Source organism: Misgurnus anguillicaudatus, chromosome 21 (genome assembly GCF_027580225.2).
Source record: "Misgurnus anguillicaudatus chromosome 21, ASM2758022v2, whole genome shotgun sequence".
In the NCBI taxonomy this organism is placed as follows: Eukaryota; Metazoa; Chordata; class Actinopteri; order Cypriniformes; family Cobitidae; genus Misgurnus; species Misgurnus anguillicaudatus.
Genome location: NC_073357.2, coordinates 49,320,560 through 49,335,778, shown reverse-complemented (window position 1 = coordinate 49,335,778; position 15,219 = coordinate 49,320,560). Strand labels below are relative to the sequence as shown.

Sequence of the window (15,219 nt, the reverse complement as noted above, 5' to 3'; positions counted from 1 at the left end):
TATACAGGGGTTCAAAAGTTCACATTGTCAGGCAATATAAAAAATGTGGGAATTATAGCTTAAATTAAAGCACCATTTGGAAATGTACAATGCTAAATAAACAAGACATTTACAATTCTGAACCATTTCTAGATGCTAATGTGCAATTTTTGACTGGATGGATCAGTATGTATGAAATGTTTTGCTTGATTTTTTTGCTCAGTCCTGCTGAATGTCAGAAATTGATCTCCAACTTCAATGTGTACTGTAGTCTTCATGGATTTATTTGCTCACATTTCACTTTAAAATAAAAGTAGAAAATCATAGAAAATATTTACTGTTATACAAATAACGTGAATGCTTTGATTACAATCTACAACTATGTCAACAAAAGGTGTACAGCTGGGTGCAGATTATCTACTTCCATTATATTTTTCTTTTAATCTGTCACTGTATTATCTGTTGAGTCCAATAATGATATCTGAACCTTTTTGCAAATCCATTTTTAACATTTGAATGATTAGAGGGTTTTAAATGGATACTAGTGTATATACTCAAAATGTTTTTATGGGTCAAAGTGACTCAAAACGATGAAGGTTGCATTCATTTTTTTTCCAATAATACATCTTTAAACTACTAAAAGGTAAAGCCATGTATCTGTGTAATGTATGTGCATCAAACAAAACAACCTTCATAAAGTCACGTGAAACACACTGGCCAACTATTTCATCATCTAAAAGCATTTTATACATAAGAGAACTGAAAAAAAGAGAAGCTCAAATGAGACATTTTTGACAATGTTCTGCATTTATTGAATGTACAGTTATATTATTTATCAAGGCAATAAAAATTACATCCAGAGTAAGAATTTTCCCTTTAACAAGGTAGACCAGTACAATATCTACATACAGTGTTAACAAAAGTGTTTCAGGAAGGTGATAAAGAGACAGCTGTAAAAAGAGCAATGACTATATGTACTTGGTAAAAGCTGTAACTGAGGCAGCAGAAGTTAGCCCTTGTGTAAGCATATATTCTCCCTTAAGTAATCATAGCTTTCGGTACGAACACCAGCATCAGGTCGAAGTTAGATTTTGGGCCCCCATATATAATGAACACAGAGTATAAAGCTGTGATTTGATCCACACAACTCTGATCTCCCCTGAGGATGTCTGATTATAGACTTGAATTAGCATGCAAATGTCTTTAACCACCAACCATGCACAACTATAATTGAAGGACACATTTCCAATGCATTTTAAAATAAAAGCAACCTAAATTCTGTCCCATTTTAAGACACAAAAAATGTGAGTTTTAAATCGAATGACTTCGTTAAATGTTTGTTTACTTAAGATTTTGTCTGGTTGCCTTAAAATGTTGAGGTAATTCAACAAAAAAATAAAATAAAATAATTTAAGTTGAAGTTACCTGGTTGCCTTAAAATTTTTAATTGAACCAATTTTTTTTTACAGTGAAGAAAATCTGAAATGTCCTCGTTTCAATGCCCTGCAAACACTACAAAATTTATGATGTGAAATCACTTTTACAAAGGTGTTAAAATAAACAAAAATAAAGTGTCTAAATTTAAAATAAAAAAGTTACAGGCCATAAAATATTTTGTGTTCCTTTTTAAAAACCACACATCTCATTTTTATGAGCATAATGAAAGCTGTATCTGGTATACCAAAAACGTTCCCCCATAAATACCAATACACAAAAAAGACGACTTTAAAGGGATAGTTCACTTTAAAATGAAAACTCTGTCATCACCCACCCATCCCCATGTTGCTCCAAATCTGCACGAACTTGTTTTCTCTGATGAACACAAAAGAAGACACCCTGAGAAATGATGGCAAACACACAGCAGCAAGTGACCACAGACTTCCATAGTAGGAATAAAAAATTATGATGGAATTTAATGGGTACCATCAACTGTGTGTTTACCATCATTTTTCAAAACATTTTCTTAGTCATTTATCACAATACTTCCAAAATATTTTTTTCCTACTATGGAAGCCAATGGTCACCCACCGCTGTGTGTCCACCATCATTTCTCAAAACATCCTCCCCTGGTTTCATCAGAGAAAAAAAATGCATACAGGTCCAGAACAACATGAGAATGAGCAATCGATGACAGAATTCCCACTCCAAAGCGAACCATCCCCTTAAGCTGAACTAGTCAGTAGTAAAATTCATGTACCTCTTAAAAAAGGAATGAATTACGGTATACAAGATGAATCATAAGAACTCATCTGATATATGCTAAAATACACACATTAATATTTCCTACTACAGAGTGATATTGGCCAGTACAACAGTAATGTCCTCTTCAAAGACATATGAAGACAGGATCTGTTTACATGCACATACACTTATTAATCCCTGTTCATATTGGTATAAAGCTATTGACATGCAGACACATTCAAAAGTAAATGATGGTGTCTTCTATTTCAGTACAGCCCTTATCCTTCTGTCTTATTCGCACAACCAGCACATACACAAACCCACAACACATCTTGTAGCCTACAGGCCATCCATGCACAGAGTACACGTCCACATTGCATATTTGTATTTGTTTGATAAGTGCTGTAAGTGCTTGTATTTCTCAAAAGTGCTTGATAAAGATCATTAAGCACCAAGCACACCGTAATCCAATGGTAATATAATGATGCACGCTAGATCGGGCCGGAACGCTGACGGGAGCCCTGGTGTGAGTCAGAGCAGAACGTTCAAGCTGGCGGAGCGAGCGAGCACTGTATGCATGTCAAAATCCAGAGATAGACACACGCAGACAAAGAGAAAAGATGAATAAAGGATGCAAGAGATGAATGAAAACTGATGGAATCGAATGCATTAAAGCAAAGAAGAACAGATTACGAGAAAGCAAAATCCATGCATTCTAATGGATTAAAAAAGACCCGGAGATAAGCAGTAGTCAATCTCACATTAAAATCTCATCTCATATGCTCTGCTTCGCTGTATATTATGCAACATGTTATGATTCAGTATAGACCCGATTAAGCCTGAGGTGGAGGGGGGGTAGTATAAAGGCTTGTTTGTGTTCATCCATAGAAGGGATCTGACCTGGAATTATGACCGAACTGTGACTCAAATTGGAAAATCCAAGTCCAAGTTTCTTAGACATCACTGCGTTTGAGGGAGCGTGACGTGTGTGTGGCATCACTGACAATTACAGAGACAGGATTATAATCGATTAGATTAAGCCAAGCAACAGAGAGATACCAGGATTACAGGATTTAGAAAGCATAATCTGGGTGAGAGAGTTCAAGAGAAGTAGAAACGAGGCACTTAATGTGTACACAAAAATAATCCGAACCGGGTAATTGACTTTCTCTCTTTTTAAAGATGCATTCACACGAAAGGGTGTTTTAACTTCTATTAGGAAATATAATATAAGAAACAAATTATTGTTGGGAGCAAACAACAGTCCATCATGTAAACACGTACCATTCAGATTAGGGCATTAGCATCACAGCCCGACATTCACCAGTGAGCTAATGCCAAATTTACACTGCCCCCTTCAGGGCAACTCGAAGCACTACGCTTAAAGCTCCACAGTGCACAATATACATCAGAAATAAATAGAAAACCGAGTTAAAGGTGTACCGCCTCCTCCTGTTTCCACAGGTGTCCCGCACGGCACGTACGAGAGCCCACATACATAAAGCTATTGTAGATAAAATCCATAATTCTGGATTAAAACAAGACTTTGGTTTAAAAAAAAAAAAAGAAGTAAAAAGATGATGAATTTTAATTCACACAGACCAGGTATTTGCAAAATAAAAAAAGGAAACTTGTAATACTATATCTATTCTTCTATTTCACTGAGGTGAGAATAGGAATCGGTGAGAAGTGGTAATAAAACAAAGTAGCGTAGCATCCCTAGTACACTCCTGTAGTATCTTTGCCGGATTTGGCAGGGCTGTTTGAGGAGGCCGATTCCGGCACGTTGCTATAGCTGTGATTCGGGGAGGAGTAGGGGGGCGTGCTGCAATTGGACGGTGGGCCGGAGCCAGAGCTGTCATTATTGAGGGCGTCTTTACGACTGCCTTTGATCTCTAGCTCCTCCTGTAGGAACCAAGAGATTTCCTCCCGCAGACATCTTAGCTCCGCCTCACAGTCGCGGGTTAGACGGGCCTGACTCTGTAGAGAAGATATGAACCACAGGTTAGCATAAATAAGGAGCAAGGAGTATAAACGAATGAAAAAAAATCTAATTTTTTACATTAAATGTCTTCTGAGGCAAATTTTTACTTTGGATTAACTATTTCTTGAACTTTAAAGGATTAGTCAATTTTCTTAAAAAAATCCAGATAATTTACTCACTACCATGTCTTCCAAAATGTCGATGTCTTTCTTTGTTCAGTCGAGAAGAAATGTTTTTTGAGGAAAATATTCCAGGATTTTTCTCATTTTAATGGACTTTAATGGACCTTAACACGTAACAGTTTTAATGCAGTTTCAACGGAGTTTCAAAGGACTCTAAACGATCCTAAACGAGGCATAAGGGTCTTATCTAGCGAAACGATTGTCATTTTTGACAAGAAAAATAACAAATATGCACTTTTAAACCCCAACTTCTCATCTATCTCTGGTCCCGTGACGCACCAGCGCGTCCTCACGCAATTGCGTAATGCCGTGGAAAGGTCACGTGTTACATATATGAAACTCACATTTGCGGACCATTTTAAACAATAAACTGACACATTTGCGGACCATTTTAAACAATAAACTGACACAAAGACATTAATTTGTATCATTCGACATACAACAACGTCGAAACAGTCCTCTTTCTCCACACTTGTAAACACTGGGGCGTAGTTTCGATACGTCATTTGTGACCTCTTGACGTGATGACGTATTACGTGAGGTCGTGCTGGTGCATCACAGGACCGGAGGAAGACTTAAAGTTTTGGTTTAAAAGTTCATTTTTTTATTTTTCTTGTCAAAAATGACAAATGTTCGCTAGATAAGACCCTTATGCCTCGTTTGGGATCGTTTAGAGTGCTTTGAAACTACAATTTTAAACTGCATTAAAACTTTCAAGTGTTGGGGTCCATTAAAGTCCATTAAAATGAGAAAAATTCTAGAATGTTTTCTTCAAAAAACATCATTTCTTCTCGACTGAACAAAGAAAGACATCAACATTTTAGATGACATGGTGGTGAGTAAATTATCTGAATTTTTTTAAGAAAATTGACTAATCCTCAAATAACTGTATAAAATAAATTTTTGAGGGATGGATACACTTTTCTGAAACTTTAAAAATGGGGCACTATCCAATGCCATTATAAAGCTTAAAAGAGGATTTTACTGAATATTAATCTGACTTTTGTTTATCATTTTGGGGTGAACTATTCCTTGAATAGGTTGACAGAGTCATAGGCTGTGTCCGGAATAGCTCCGTATACCCTTAAATACTGCACTATTTGAGGGGACAGCCATTTGTAGTGGTGTCCGAAATTAAAGCGGACATTATCGAGTGCACTTATTCAATCCCATAATGCACAGCAATAATAAGTGTACAACTTAACAGCTAGCGGCTACCACTTTACTGTGAGGTGCATGCCAAACAACTCTCGTGTCTCGACACAAGATGGCACTCGCAGCGCTTCTGGTAGTCAGTGTCTGAATTAACTCACTCGTTTTTATTTACTCATTCAGGTGGACTATATTAGCAAACTAATGTAGGGAATAAAGGTATGGGGGGCTATTTCGGACACAGCCCTAGACAACTCGTGTGTCCAAGTCTTGCAGCCACAAAAACAGGCTGCCGAGGTGCTACAGTGTGTTATGATATTTGGTTTCTATTAAAAAAATCGTATTATTACTTTAACATTATAGACCATTTTGCAAGATGTAAAGAACATTGGTCCAGAAACACTTCATGTTTCAGTTTCTAACTGTTTTCTTTATTTCACATTTATCTTAAAGATGTTTAACTTTTTGATTCAGTTCTATACTGTACGTTCTGTTGGTTGTATTTTATCCTAACGTATGTAGTGTTAAAAAAACTGAAACATGAAGTGCTTCTGGACCAGTGTTATCTTGCAAAATGGTCTATAATGAACTATGGTCTATAAAATCTGCAGTATCTATAATGAACGCAAGGACTAAAGAATAAAGTTTTGACTTACCTGGGGGATCTCATCCTCAATTTTTTGCAGGATTTCCTTGTGAAGGGCTTTTAGCTTTTCATGACGCTTCTCTTGAGATGCTTCCAGCTACACAAGGGAGATAAATTACTCGTGGACAAAATTAACCTCTGACTGTTTAAATGGCTTGTACGATAAAGATACGTGTATGCTATTTTTGAACAACTACGAGATGTGAAGCCTGTTTTTTGTTCATGCAGAATGCAGTTCAGATCATTTTGTGAATGCAGATCAGAGAATTCAGAAAAAAATCCAAATAATTCTCAGTTTGCCGAATAGCTTGCAACTCAACTCACCTGACGGATTAAGCTGACAGACTCTGCGATGTGTTTCTTATTGATTTCATTCAGATCCTTGCTGAAAAGGAAGAATGAGAAGATAAGATTACTTTTATTAGATGTCACTAAGCATTAAGAGCAATAATTGACTTATCAGACGGATAGCACAAAATATTCTCATCTTAGTCTTTAATTTTCCCTAAAATGAGTTCACCGCAAGGTGATTTCAATAAACATAATAGACAGCAGTACAGGAAAATAGTATCTAAGCATGACAAACCTGCTCCATTTGTCTTGGTAACACTTTACTTAAAATGGTCTTCATAAGGCTGACATGACACCTTCATAATCATGACATGACACGTGCCATGAGCATGAAGGAGATTTTATGCACGTTTATGACAACTGTCATTAAGTGTCATTTGTTCAATTATGTCATTTTTAATGCAAAGATGACATTATTTGAGATGTCTTTGTTATGACAACTTGACATTACCAAGACAACATAACTGACCACTTTTTATCAGTACAAATTGAATTTGTCATTAAGTGTTAATACTCCGTTAAATAGTTTTATAACAGCATCATGAATATTTTTCTTGACCTCAACTACAGTTGTACAAATATAATTTGTCATTAAAATGTCATTAAGTGTTAATACTCTGTCAAATAGTTTTATAACAACATCATGAATATTCTTTAGTTTTGTTTTTTGTTTTTCAGGTTTCCTCCACGTTTTTAACAAATAAAATCTATAATTCAATAATAATAATTATTAAAATTGATAAAAATGACTGCATTTGGAGACAGATTCACCTAAAATTAAATGACAAGGTTACAATAATTTGTTAAGCCATGTAGTGTTGGTTCCATATCACTGCAAAAACAGCTAATTACATTAAATGAAATTGATTCAATGTTTTGTTAGTCTTTTCTTCAGAAAATGTCAGAAAACTTTAGAACCCTCTGTGTGAGAAAGAAGTTCTGTTAGTTGTCAGGTTTTTTTTGTATTGTGCACAATAACACATACATAAAGTTAAGTATAGTCTCTTGACGTTGCATTTTGTTAAGGTATTCAAAATTATTTGACATAGTTTTAACACTTACATAGTTACTAACCCATACAGCTAGGTCGATTCTTAAGTTTTATTATTATTCTACTATGTCATGTTTATGACAGATTTATGACAAGTTGTGATGAATTGGTTTAGGTCAAGTTGTCATAAAGACATTTCAAACAATGTCATCTTTGCGTTAAAAATGACATAATCGAAAAAATGACACTTCATAAATGTGCATAAAATCTCCTTCATGTTCATGACACGTGTCATGTCAGTCTTATGAACACCCCTTCAAGTAAAGATGTTTTTTTTTTATAGCTGTACAAGAAGCGGACAGTGAAAACACAATACTCACCTCTCTGCCTTTTCTTTATCCCCCTTTTTGGCCTCAGTGATGCTGTTCAGCCTTTTCCTTTCCTGAATCTTCTGTAGCTCTTTCTTCTCTTTGTCAGTATAAACATCACGTTTCAGCATGTGTTTGAGTTCACATAAACAAATATACACATAAAAATAAAATAAAATCATTTCTTACTTGTCACACACATCCTTGAGTTTCTTAATCTGGGAAGCTTGACAGTCTTGGGCAATTTCCTTCAGTTTCTGATAGGCCTGAGATAAACCAGGTTTGCAAAAATAAAAAATATTTTTCTGTGTCTGCAGTATAGCAGATGTGTTAGCCGTGCGTGTGTACTGTATACATTACCTCTACAAGATGGTTGTGTTTAGTCTCAGTCTCTATCTGATGTTGTGCCTGTCTGAGATCGAGAAGTTCTTGCACCTGGTGTTCTTTAAACGGCTCCGTGTGTTTCTGATCGTTCGGGACCGTCTCCTCTACTCCCCTGCATACATGCAAACACCTACATGTGACCCTGCACCACACAACTTCAATTCAATTCAATTCAATTTAATATTATTTATATAGCGCTTTTCACAGCTGTTTAGTTGTTCCAAAACAGCTTTACATGAATAAAAACGAGAGAAAACTGAAAAATCAACAATCAAGTAGCAAAGTACAGCGGCACTAATGAGCGGAGTAATGTAACATAGTTCTAACTGTGGGTTCACACCAGACGCGAGTTCAACGATTTGAGCGAGTAGATTACATACAAAGTCAATGGAAAGATGCGATCAGACGCGGGGCAATGCGAATGACGCGAATTGGGTGGCGCGATTGACGCAAAAACACGCGCCATTCAACTAAAGCGAAAAAGTCGCATGACACAAAGTTAAATCCCACGAGTAATCCAGAGCGAGCAACACGATGCTACGCGTTTGGGGTGTACGCAGCATAATGTTATGTACACACCAAACGCGGGGGATCGCGTTACTATTTGCGCTGCTTCGCGCTTAGTGTGTACGTAGCATAATGCTATGTAAACACCAAACGCGGGGCATCGCGTTACCCGCTCTAGATTAGTCGTGGGATTTAACTTTGTGTCACGCAAATTTTTAGTGCGAATAGCACGTGTTTTCCCGGCAACCGCGCCACCCACATCGCATCACTCGCATCGACCTGATCGCGTCATTGCATTGACTTCTTATTTTATCCATTCACGCAGATCATTGAACTCACTTCTAATGTGAACCCACAGTAACAGGTGATTCACACATCGCGTCTTTTGCGCGCTCAAGTTCGTGATTTCAAATGTAGGCGCTCATAATGGAAGAGCTGCAGTCGCAACGTGCATGCGGTGCAACGCCCTTGTTTTTTCCAGGCGCGTCTGCACGGCATTGAGTCAAAAACATAGGTTAAAAACATTTTAACTTTTCAGAATGCCGCACCACAGGTCATGTGACAAGAACCTACACACCTAGTTTTCCACACATTTTTAGGCGCGTAAGGGGTAAAAAATCCTATGTGAAATATCTGTAAAAAAAGTCCTTGGGGGAAAACCTCCTTGAAAGAGAGGCAGACAGCTGATCCTATAGAAAATATACTATATATTGAGTACTATATTATAAAAACGTATGTATTTTAATAATTTATTTTAAAGTTAAAGGGAGCGGTTGGTTGTCGCTGGGCTGACTTGGGCAATCCAGCAGAAAAAAAATTATATACTATAAAATTTATTAAGAATTAAAAAACGAAGAAATAAAGGAAAGCGGTTGGTGGTCGCTGGTCAGGCATCACAATAGAGGAAAGCGTTCAATAACCAGTCATAAGTAGCACAGGTATATTTGTTAAAATAGCCAAGACTACATTGTATAGGTCAAAATTGCATAAAAGATCATTGTAAAAAAATTTTTTGTACATTTCCTACTGTATAATATATTAAAGCTTTAATTTTTGCAAGTAGATGCAGTGCTGAAAATTTTATTTAAAAGGCGATTTTCTCAATATTTAGATTTTTTTGCACCCTCAGATTGTCCTATCCTAACATACATCAACAAGTTTATTTATTCAGCTTTCAGATAATGAAACGTCTCAATAAAAAATGACCCTTTTTCACAGACATAACAATGCTCTATAAAGCTTGAATCAAACCCGTCTCTTAGGGGGTGTGCACACTAAGGCGTTTAAACGCGCCTGAAAACGGCAAGTAGAGCCGACTGTAGGCGCTTGCCAGCTTTTGTCAACTGGGCGCTTTGGCTGCTATGATACTTTTGTTTATCAGTCGTTGAACGATGCGCCGGTTGGTTGTTGTGATGTTTGTCCCGCCCCTCCTCCACTGTGATTGGACAGCCGAGTGAGAAGTGACATTGAGAGCTAAGCGTTTCACCCAAAGTTGAACATTTTTGAACTCTTGATGCTAAACACGTAAAAACGCAGAGTGCTGGTGCTCAGCGCAGACAAAACCGCGCTTCCATTGAAAACAATTGAAAACATATGCTTACCGCTCGCATAAACACTTCGGTGTGCACGTCTGCTTTGTGTTTCTCATGAAAACTGAACATTTACATCTGCCTCGTCTGTCACTGTACTCTGAATTACAGAAGATAGCTGCCACACAAGCACAGTATGAATTTGTAAGGTTTGTTATTTTCTCACTTTTTCTTAAGACTGGAGGGCAGACGTTTCTCCGTCTGATTTCGTTTCCTCAATTCCTTACTGACAGCCCATACCTGTAACACATGCAAATGAGTTAGCTGTCTTTCATAGCTTCACAAAACTCTTTGGGGTTGCACTCATTTAACCTTTTTGAGATGTTTCTTTCGTAGTTCCTTGAGTTCCTTGGATTGCTTCTTTAACAACTTCAGGTAGGAGTTGTGCTGTTTGAACTCTTCAATGGACTGAGGTCTGATTTCTGCAACACACACATACACAAGCACACTGTTTCACGTTATCTTAACACCTCTCAGTTCTCTGTGAGGATCACACGAGCGATACAGATGAGGCTGTGAGACAAGATGATGATAGTTTGTGGATCTTACCTTTAAGAATAGTGTTGACCACATCTCCTTTTGGGCCTAAAATATATTGCACATGGACATATGGGTCACATGACATGAGATGGACGTGACACTCATAAATGTGTATGGACATAAATACAAAACTGACATGAGTGTAATTATCATGGCAAAGCACATGGAAATGAGAACACGATAGCAAGACAAAGTGAGATTTTATTTGTGGAGGTGGGCCGAACCTGATGGAGGTGGGATCATGACCTCTACAGGAGGAGGTGCTGGAGTTGGCAGTGAGCAGATTGGGTCAATAGGAAAAGTGTTGGGAATGCAATCAATCTTGTCTTTTTCCTCTTGTTTGGCAGAGCGGACCTGCAGAAACACACACATGCATTTATATAATTATAAAATCAAGCAATTGCTTTAAAGTACATGTGTAACATTTATTTAAGAAACAGGCAATGGGAATCATGGGAATGTAAGTTTGAAGAAACCGAGCTCAGTGCTGGCATTGACTTCACAAAGATATTGTTTATAGGGGTGGGCGATAAACCGGTAGAAGTTTGTCAACCGGTAGAGTTTTGAACTATCATTTCTATCGAGGTTACACGCCCACGTCACATTGTACATGTATTTAAGCACCGCAGTTTTAAAACAAGCAATTCTTAGCCATTAAAACAGAAACATTTAGAAAGGAGGAGTCACAAGTTGCGGAAGGAGGAGTCACAAGCTGCGGAAGGAGGCGTAACGAGCTGCGGGAGGAGGAGTCACGAGCTGCGGAAGGGGGAGTCATGAGCTGCGGAAGGAGGAGTCACAAGCTGCAGAAGGAGGAGTAACGAGCTGCGGAAGGAGGAGTCACGATCTGCAGAAGGAGGAGTCACGAGCTGCTGAAGGAGCGAGTCACGAGCCAAGCAACACTGTATACAACACTGGATAGCTTATGATTCACTACATGTTCGTGTCATTTACATTATATTCACTTATGTGGTAGGAGGAGTCACGAGCTGCGGAAGGAGCGAGTCACGGGCCAAGCAACACTGTATAACTTATGATTCACTACATGTTCGTTCCATTTACGTACATTACATGCACTTATAGGGGTGGGCGATAAACCGGTAGAAGTTTGTCAACCGGTAGAGTTTTGAACTATCATTTCTATTGAGGTTACACGCCCACGTCACATTGTACATGTATTTAAGCACCGCAGTTTTCAAGGCGGAGTCCACGATGTTTGAAAAACGCTTTGGTAAAGGAGACGGGCCGACTACCAAAACACACTTATAGCCAATCAAATCAAATCAAATGCCGGGTTGCGTATGTGTGGGGCGGGTCTATCAACAGAAGGTCCAGATTCTATTGGGGTAGCGGCGTGTTTGTTTAGGTGATTTCAAATATCAACATTGGCTTTCAAACATCATGGACTCCGCCTTTAAAACAAGCAATTCTAAGCCATTAAAACAAAAACATTTGGAAGGAGGAGTCACAAGCTGCAGAAGGAGGAGTAATGAGCTGCAGAAGGAGGAGTAATGAGCTGCGGAAGGAGGAGTCACGAGCTGCAGGAGGAGTTAAGAGCTGCGGAGGAAGCGATTCACGGGCCAAGCAACACTGTATAACTTATGATTCACTACATGTTCGTTCCATTTACGTACATTACATGCACTTTTGCGCCAATTTCCAACATAACACAGAAGTCTTATTTACCGCATGCAACTTCATGGTTGGGACTTTTCAATGTACACGTGCGCAAAACTCCCTTCCTACCTCAGATAAACAAACTATAATGCTTGCTTTCTTCTCCTTACATCCAAAAACACACATCTTCTTTTGTGCCATTGTTGAGTCTTGATATAAATCAAAGCTGTTGCGTTAAGTGATGCCTGTGACTTCTAGCATCCTCCATTTTCTGATTGACGTATGGCCAGGCTTTTCCGGGGAAATGCCCATAAAAAAATTTAACATAAGGTCTACCCATGATACGCAAGATGTACCCGTGTTCGGAAAAAAAACTTGTTAATAAGTCAGAATACATAAAAGTATGGTTGACCCCTCCCCCCCCTTAAAGGGACACTACACTTTGCTGCTGTAACATGGCTGCAGCAGTCGCAATGATATTACGCACTGCCCGAAAATAGTTCACTTGGTTTATTTCAATAGCAGAGGACTATTTTCAGGCATAATATCATTGTAATATTGTAATATCATCAATAAGTGGTCGGAACATAATCAACTTTGGCAAAAAGTGGTGGGGACATGTCCACCCCCGCAAATTACACCTTTGTATACGCATGAAAATAAATGTGACTAACCTCTGTGTGGTCGTCTATAAGTGCACGAAGTTGCTCTTCCCTCTGAGCCAGCTCAGAGAGATGTTTAATGGGGTTTGTCAGAGCTTCAGCGTACTCTACAAACATAGCAGAAACAAACAGGAAAACATATGAGTTTGGCCAACATGCAATGGGTTAAACTGTCAGCATCAACGTTAACAACCACAAGAGAGAGAAAATGCACAACACCCCCAAACGTAGACGTGACTCATTTATCCTGTAAACACATTATATCAATGGGAATTCACTCCAGCAAACATTGAGCGTGCACGTGGCTTAAACATTCAGAATTGCTCAACAAATCCTAATATGTAGCAAAACGTGGGGAAAATGCTGAACAACTTTCCAACTTTTCTCGGATTCCTCTCTTACTTTGATGCTCATTGGGGATGTAGTCCTTGGCCTCTGTGTACAAGAGTAGAGAGGGCAACATGAGGGGCTGGTTCAGCTCATTCTTCAGACAGACGTAGTGATAGCCTGAAACAAACACATATAGCAGATAAACCAATAGATCTTCTATACGTGTGAGCTAGATCTTCACACATATTGGCACAAACCTGGGCGCAACGCCGATACAGGCAAGACCCGATGGCCGAGAAACTTCCCATTTTCCTCATACACTGCTACTCTGAGGGATGCCAGGGTGGGCAACACCACCTAGATGGATGGAAAAATACATAGATTAGGTACAGCATGAGAAGATGCAGGCCGAAAGAAAAATCAATACTTATGATGCATTATATAATTACATGAATACTTGAACATGAGTAACTATGGATAAAGGTTTGCAACTATTTATTTCATTCATCACCTTGCTAAACACAAAGGACTCCTCTTCCCATTCCGGGTCGAGAGAATTGTTGCTAGATGTTTTCGTTCGGAATTTCCTTTTAGTGTCTGCAGGAAGTCCAAACATGTCCACCTCCACATAAACACCAACCTTCTTATCGCTCAGAAACTGACCTGAGATAACCTGTGAATGAAAGGAAAAGTACACTTGTGGTTTGACCTTACATGTCACATTATCACTTTGGACATAAGAGTTTGCTAAATGACAAAATGTAAATAAAATGTCATTAAACTGGGATCATCTCAGGGGCCCCCAGTTTGAGAACCACTGCGCTACACTATACGCACAATACCTTGATCTCGACCGTATTTGCTACGATCCCATCAACGATGTCCTGAGTGAAGGGGTCAAAGTGTTTGTCGGTGCGTCTCATGAACTCTGGCTTTAGCAGATAACCACAGTGGCCATTATATTCAAACACCCCCATGTTCAGCTGCATCGGCAGGTCTGTGAAGCATCCCAAGATACGGTTATGTGTGTTGTATGCTTGATCGAATTATTTAACTTTATCTAAGAATTAAGTATAAAACAAAACCAAATGACAATCTGTGTATCTATCGGAATATCTCACCTAGAGTCTGGAAGTTTAGCGCAACCATCTGGCAGCCCACGTTCCAGAAGAGCTGAGGCATGTAATTACTGGAATCAACCCGAGTCCCTTTGGGATAGATTCGACTCAACTGCTTCTTATTGTATCTGAACACAAAACGCTAAGGAAGACATAGTGCGACTCACATACACATTTACACAAACATCTGGAGCAGGCATTAAAGGATACTCTACAAACTCAGTCGGAGAGTTTTTCAAAGCTTCCAGACCTTTGGTCTCCACAAAAGAGGACATCTCAAAATATTTTTTCCTCACTACAGAAAAAGACAGAGAGAAAGAAATGATTGTTACATTTTGTAATAATATCACTTAAAGGTGCAGTGTGTAATTTTTAGAAGGATCTCTTGACATAAATGCCTAATATTATACAAAACTTTATGATCAGGGGTGTATAAAGACCTTTCATAATGAACCGTTATGTTTTTATTACCTTAGAATAAGATGTTTTTATCTACATACACCGAGGGTCCCCTTACATAGAAGGTGCCCTTTTGTGCCGCCATGTTTCTACAGAAGCCCTTAACGGAAATACTTTTTTTAATAAGTTGTCTCCAACGATGACATGTTTGTCCGGTGGCCGCTGACGTAGCGTCTGTATGC

At 38.6% G+C, this 15,219-nt stretch overlaps 1 protein-coding gene across 2 annotated transcripts in view; it reads right to left on the bottom strand.

Annotated features, from left to right (window-relative positions):
* Positions 1-767: 767 nt before the first annotated feature.
* The window catches only part of plcb3 (phospholipase C, beta 3 (phosphatidylinositol-specific)), a 64,337-nt gene continuing 49,885 nt past the window's right edge, over positions 768-15,219 (bottom strand). The window contains exons 18-34 of one of the 2 annotated variants that reach the window (XM_073859310.1): positions 14,789-14,873; positions 14,582-14,706; positions 14,303-14,457; positions 13,972-14,133; positions 13,718-13,817; positions 13,533-13,637; positions 13,143-13,237; positions 11,079-11,208; positions 10,864-10,899; positions 10,627-10,736; positions 10,481-10,554; positions 8,195-8,360; positions 8,030-8,100; positions 7,847-7,942; positions 6,449-6,509; positions 6,135-6,221; positions 768-4,140 (exon numbers count right to left, since the gene is read on the bottom strand). In XM_073859310.1, the coding sequence (XP_073715411.1) occupies positions 3,880-4,140; positions 6,135-6,221; positions 6,449-6,509; positions 7,847-7,942; positions 8,030-8,100; positions 8,195-8,360; positions 10,481-10,554; positions 10,627-10,736; positions 10,864-10,899; positions 11,079-11,208; positions 13,143-13,237; positions 13,533-13,637; positions 13,718-13,817; positions 13,972-14,133; positions 14,303-14,457; positions 14,582-14,706; positions 14,789-14,873 (1,919 nt within the window). In that variant the 3' untranslated portion in view covers positions 768-3,879. The remainder of the gene's footprint in view (positions 4,141-6,134; positions 6,222-6,448; positions 6,510-7,846; positions 7,943-8,029; positions 8,101-8,194; positions 8,361-10,480; positions 10,555-10,626; positions 10,737-10,863; positions 10,900-11,078; positions 11,209-13,142; positions 13,238-13,532; positions 13,638-13,717; positions 13,818-13,971; positions 14,134-14,302; positions 14,458-14,581; positions 14,707-14,788; positions 14,874-15,219) is intronic. The other variant, XM_073859311.1, reaches the window with a different exon arrangement.